Source organism: Condylostylus longicornis, unplaced genomic scaffold, assembly GCF_029603195.1.
Source record: "Condylostylus longicornis isolate FDR11 unplaced genomic scaffold, ASM2960319v2 ptg000010l, whole genome shotgun sequence".
In the NCBI taxonomy this organism is placed as follows: domain Eukaryota; kingdom Metazoa; phylum Arthropoda; class Insecta; order Diptera; family Dolichopodidae; genus Condylostylus; species Condylostylus longicornis.
The window spans coordinates 10,190,727-10,196,726 of record NW_026577979.1 but is presented as its reverse complement, the minus strand read 5'-3'; the positions used below and the strand labels follow the sequence as shown (position 1 = coordinate 10,196,726).

The window sequence follows — 6,000 nt, the reverse complement described above, 5'->3', positions numbered from 1 at the left end:
AATTGTATAACATATGCTTGTGTTATATTATGTTATATGTTATAATCTTTATTTTCTTACTATATAATGTTCGTTTGTTTGTTTGTTTACTGTTTTTTGTGTAATAATAATTTTTTGTTTTTTCTTTTCTTTTATACCGTATATTTTTTATTTGTTATTATTATTATTTTTCTGTTTATTTTCTTTTTTTTTTGCCGTGAGGGCGATAAGCGAATTATTAAACTAAGTTGTTAGTGTCGGTTTGACAGCGTTCAAGTACGGTTTAAATGTTTGAAAGTGAAGCAAAATTAAAAGAAGAAAAAACAAGAAAAAATTCAATTTTTTAAATTGATTCTTTTGCAATAGTTCTATCTCTTTTTTTTCTTTCTTTTTGACGTATATATACATACGTATATACTTTGTTATTGTAATATTTTATAAAATATATATAAACTGTTTAATAGTATTTGTTGCGTATTATATGCATGCATGTGCGTTCCTTGATGTTGACATAACTGCATACATACATATGTGTATGTCAAATTTTTTAATTTTAATAAAAATGTCATAGTTTGTTTTATTGTAAAATCAATAGAATGTAAAAAATGATTTTTATTTCATATTTTAAAATTTGAACATAATTGGAAGTAAATTGAAACGATTATTATAACAGTTAGAATCTATTTAAGAACGTAATCATGTCAAATATTTTAGTTGAAAATTGTTATTGTTTATCACCTGCACCAATCTAAATTCCAATAAAAGTTAAATGTGTTTAAAATTTGTCAAGAATATAAATTATATTTTATATGTAATTTTTAAAATAAACTTAAAAAATTTTTGGAAATTATAAGATAACAGGCAATATTAAACGGAATCAATATGAATTGTTAAAATAATAAAAACCGTATATGTATTTAGTTATACTTTTACTGCCATTAAACAATTACATTGAAAATTTATTATACATATTTTCATTTTAAGAATTCTAATAAAAAAAAACCATCAAAATCGTGCAAAACGGGCAAAATTATATGGGCTTATGCCCATTTGAATTTAATACAACATTAATAACATCAATAATACCAAAATCTTATTTACCAAAATCATTACAAATATTATCATCCTCATCATCGGCATCAGCAACATCAAAATCATCTCTAATAAGAAATAATATTAATAAAAATAAAAAAAGTAGTGACATAAAACCCGTCGCTACTTTAAAATCGGAAAAAATTTTTAATAGTAAAAGTGATTTATTAATGAATAACATTAATAATAGTAATAATAAAGATAGTGATATTAAAAATTTATATAATATAAATGATATTAAATTGACATCAAAAATTGATAATTTTATAATAGATAGCAGTAATAAAAATATTACTGCTCATAGTGTTAATAATTCTAAAATTGAAATGACAGTACCAATACAACGTGGTTCAATGGCAGTATTACAACCACCACGTTCACGTTTTATGATAAATGATATATTAGCGGGTAGTGCAGCGGCAGCAGCAGCAGCAGCCGCAGCAGCAGCTGCTGCAGCTGCATCCAATAATACATTAAATGTAAATGGTACATTAAGTAATAGCAATGGTAATGGAATAGGAAATGGTGGCAATAATATCAGTAATAATAACAATAGTAATAGTAATGGTAATAATCGTAATAGTCCCATAGAAAATGGTCATCATAGCATTCATAATAATCCTTTAAATCATCATTTACATCATACAACATTAACAGCAACAGCTTTACATCATCATCATCAACAACAACAACAACAACAACAGCAGCAACAACAGATTCATCAACATACAAATGGTAATTTACAAGCTGTTTATCATCATGCATTACAACAACATCATTTAACACATGGATTAGGTGGATTTCATCATCATCATCATAATCATCATCAGATAAGAGATTTAGATGATGATCATATTAGATCACCATCACCACAAGGACCTAGAGATTTAAGTGTTGCACCAAGTGGTGGTTGTGGTGGTAATAGTAGCATTGATAGTAGTGGACGTGGACATGATGATGTTGATAGTGATAGTGATAATGATTTAGACAGTCATAGTGTTTGTAGTAATGGTAAGTAATAAAATAATTAATTATATATACTTTTATTAATTATTAATGTAGGTGTAATTGAATGTTATTTTCTTAATTGAATTGATTATTAATTAAATCGTGTATTATAATTTACTTATAATACTCAACATTTTTATCATTTATCATCTTGAAAAACAAAAACAAAGCCACAACAAAAAAAACTTCCTGTAATTATTAAAGAATAGTGAAAATTAATTTTTCAATTAATTTTATATTTTTTTCCCGTTGTTATAAAAAAAAAACTTATTTACTAGTTGTGTTTTACTATAACTACACTATGAAAAATTACAAGGTTAAATTGAATGATTATTAAGCTATTCTGACACTAATTAGATTTAATAATTTCATAATTTTGTGTATATAGAATAATCGAAATAGAGAAACAATTAAATGAAATTGTATGAAAAAACAACAACAAAAAATCAAAATTATTAAAATAATTATTTGATTTAAATAAGTGGAAAAATATCATATTAGACCAAAGTCATAGAATTTTTTTTTTGGTTTGCTTGTAGAGTAGATCATCTAAATCGTATTTTACTTATATAGAAAATGATCTAATTTAACAAGTTTATGACATGTTATTACGCTGAACCCACGCAACTAGAAAATAATGTAATTGAACCAATTAGTATATTTATATTAATATTTTTAGAATGGAAGAGAAATGTATTAGAATTTTTTTCTCCATTTAAATATTAAATTTAATATCATGATTGAAAAACAATGCGATAATTGTTTTTGAATAAAAATTTTGTGGGTGATCTAAAAAATTTATTGAAATATGTGGGATTTCAAGGGGGTTTCCTGTGATTTTTATTTTCATAATAATTAGTTTTGAAAATTTTATTTTAATAATTGCTTAGTAATTTATTAAGTAGAAATTTAAGCAATGTAAAAATTATATTTTTTACTACTTACATAGATTTTATGATTAATTAATAATAAAAATGCGATTATTTGACTACTAATTTTTTTGATATTTTATTTAATTAAAATTTTTAAAGGGTGAATATATAAGATTATTGGAATATATTGCAGCTCGTTATTTAAATTGAAAATTAATTTTTGAAATAAATTAGAAAATTTAAATAGATCGTCTAAATTTCCAATTATTCTATATAACTCTTATAAAAATTCTGTGTATTTGAACCAGTTTGTGATTCTAAATTGGACTGTTCAATATTCAATTTAAATCAAATAAAAATGCAAAGTTTTTTTTTAACTATCTAGTCAGATAAATAATTGGTGAATCACTTTATTCTTTTGAATCTCATTTTCGCTTATTTAACATCACACATAAATTTAGAAATTTTACGTGTGATTTTAAATAGTAAATTGGTTAATATGTGTTAAATAGAAAATAGTATTTATAGCTAATTCATATTACGAAAACTTACAAACTAATTTATATAGTTTTTAAAATGGACGGTTGTTATACCAGGATCAATAAAGTAATAACGAAAGTTTACTGAAAATGTGTTGAATAGAGTTTTTAAAAATTAAGTTGAAAAGTCACTTGATTATATGAAAATCTAATTGATTGCCCTTGAAAGTATTGCCATCCTTTGAAATTTTTCAAATTTTTCAAAATATTTTCGGAATAAATTTTTATTTCCATTTTCCACTAGTAAACCTTCCTTTTTAAACCATTCTCTTTTTCTAAAATTTTTAATGAAATTTAAGTTTTCACTATGCCCTTTTCTCTCGTATATGTGTACATATATAAATGTTGCTTAATTTTTTAATTTTTACATGAAGCCTGTCAAAAAAATTCAATAAATTTTTCAAATTATTAAAAAAAATTAAAACTAGCTAGAGTCATATTCAATATTTCATAACTGCTTCTAAATTTATAACTTATAACTTAAATTTGGAGAATAGTTTTAATATGAAAATATCGAAATCATTGTTTCTGCGAACAGGATATTTCTAATTTTATAAACGTATGCATATATGTATATAGATATTAAAAACGCAATTAAATCAAGTTTATCTTAACTCATTTGAAATATTAAATTTAAATGTCAAAAGTTAATACAATTTTTAAATAAATGTCATATACATACTTACTTACATTACCTACATTTAAAAAACGTTTATTTTTTCATATACCTAACATTTACATTTCATATAATTTTTATCCTATTAACCTCATTTGACCTATTAAGCCACATCAATGAATCACAAAATTTTGTTCTTATTAATTTAGAAATGAAAAAATAAATATGAAAAAAATGAATTAAGTTGTCAAAAAACTAAATGTCAATATAGAAACAAAAAGAACAACAAAAAAAAAATTGATTTTTCAATGAAAATGTCAACGGTTATTGTATTCGTTTGTACGCCTTATAAGATTAAATTAATAGATTTGAAGAGATTTTAAATTTTAGAGAAAAAAATTGTGTACCAAAAAAAAAATGGACAAAAGAATTGAATAAAAAACGAAATTAATCGTAATTGATATCGAGTAAAAATTTTCCCTAACTCTCTGTTTAATGCTTTACTGTTTAATGCCTATAATTTTAAACTGTACAGATTAAAATATTTCCGGTAAAAAATTTAATAAGAGCACGTCAATTTTATACATTTTAAAATTTTAGAGATTAGTAAATTGAATAGGTCCCCCGATTCCATATTACAGTAACACGATTTTTGATACGATTTAGCTTTAACATAAATTGTTGAATTCAATGTATTCACAGAGTATTTCTGTGCTATGATGTTCAAGGTATTCTAGCAGACAAATTTATATTTTTCATAGGGAAAATTCTACTGATATTCATACATTATTGAAAATACTATTACATTTTCAAATTTATGAGAACTACGCAGTTCACTTGGGATATTTCAGAGTTTTGTCTTAATTTTGTTGTACAACAAATAAGAATTTGCTTAATACCATAAAATTAATATCAGTTCAAGTATGAATTTTAAAAAATTTCGAAAATAAGAATAAGTAGTAAGAATTTTGATACAAATTTTTAAATAATATTAAGACCATTTTGATTGTATTCAATTTTGAAAATTAATTTGATGCCAGTCGGTTCTAGTTAAGAAAAAATATTAGACTTATAAATATTTCATAAAGTGTTAAATAAGGCAATATTGTAAAAGAGAGGTTAGAACGCTTTCGTTTATACATTTATAAGTATAAAAATACACGAAACGTTAACGCAGATTGATGATTGCGGTTCACGTACATAAAATGTAGCGCCAATCTATTTAAGCAATATTTCGCCCGAATGAATGTGCCCTTGTTTTTGAATGGAACAAAATGCTGCAGTTTTCTGGATCTAACAATATCTATATACTAGTTTAGAGTTTTCCTACTGCGGCGAATCTCCTTATATTATCATTTTTTATTTACATATTTTTGCCCGTTTAGAACTATTGCCTGAACATAGCTTCGTAATACAAGCTTCGCAAATCGATGTCTGATTTTTATAGAATATTTGAGTTTTTGATAGTGCTGTTTAAATGTGAATTTATCCATTTGTTTGACAGAATACGATTTTGTCCAAAGGAACTATCATATTAAACAACAACTTTTAGGAAACAACTGAATAATTTTTTCAAAGAACATGTTCTAATTTAAGAATTTTGCAATCTTAACTGTAACTAAAATTCGATCGTTATGGCCACCTTATTCTTAACAGCTCAATTAATAAATTTTTCTTTCTACTCTAGATTAAATAAGTTTCATTAAGATTTTCAGCCGTATTTCGCACTTTTTAAGCTGTACTTCTTTATATAATATCGGTTTTTGTGATCCGCAAGTATTTCATGAATTTTTATTAAATTATAAACTTTCACCAGCCTTTCATATGCCATAAGTTATACCTATAGCAGTAATTTAATTATGTATTAAAAATATCGATTAAATTTTCGGTCAAT

At 23.9% G+C, this 6,000-nt stretch overlaps 1 protein-coding gene across 1 annotated transcript in view; it reads left to right on the top strand.

The window, feature by feature from the left end:
• The first annotated feature begins 1,306 nt into the window (after positions 1-1,306).
• Positions 1,307-6,000, top strand: part of LOC129618980 (homeobox protein B-H1-like) — a 115,349-nt gene continuing 110,655 nt past the window's right edge. Inside the window, exon 1 of the mRNA XM_055534024.1 lies at positions 1,307-2,082. Coding sequence (XP_055389999.1) covers positions 1,398-2,082 — 685 coding nt within the window. The 5' untranslated portion in view covers positions 1,307-1,397. The remainder of the gene's footprint in view (positions 2,083-6,000) is intronic.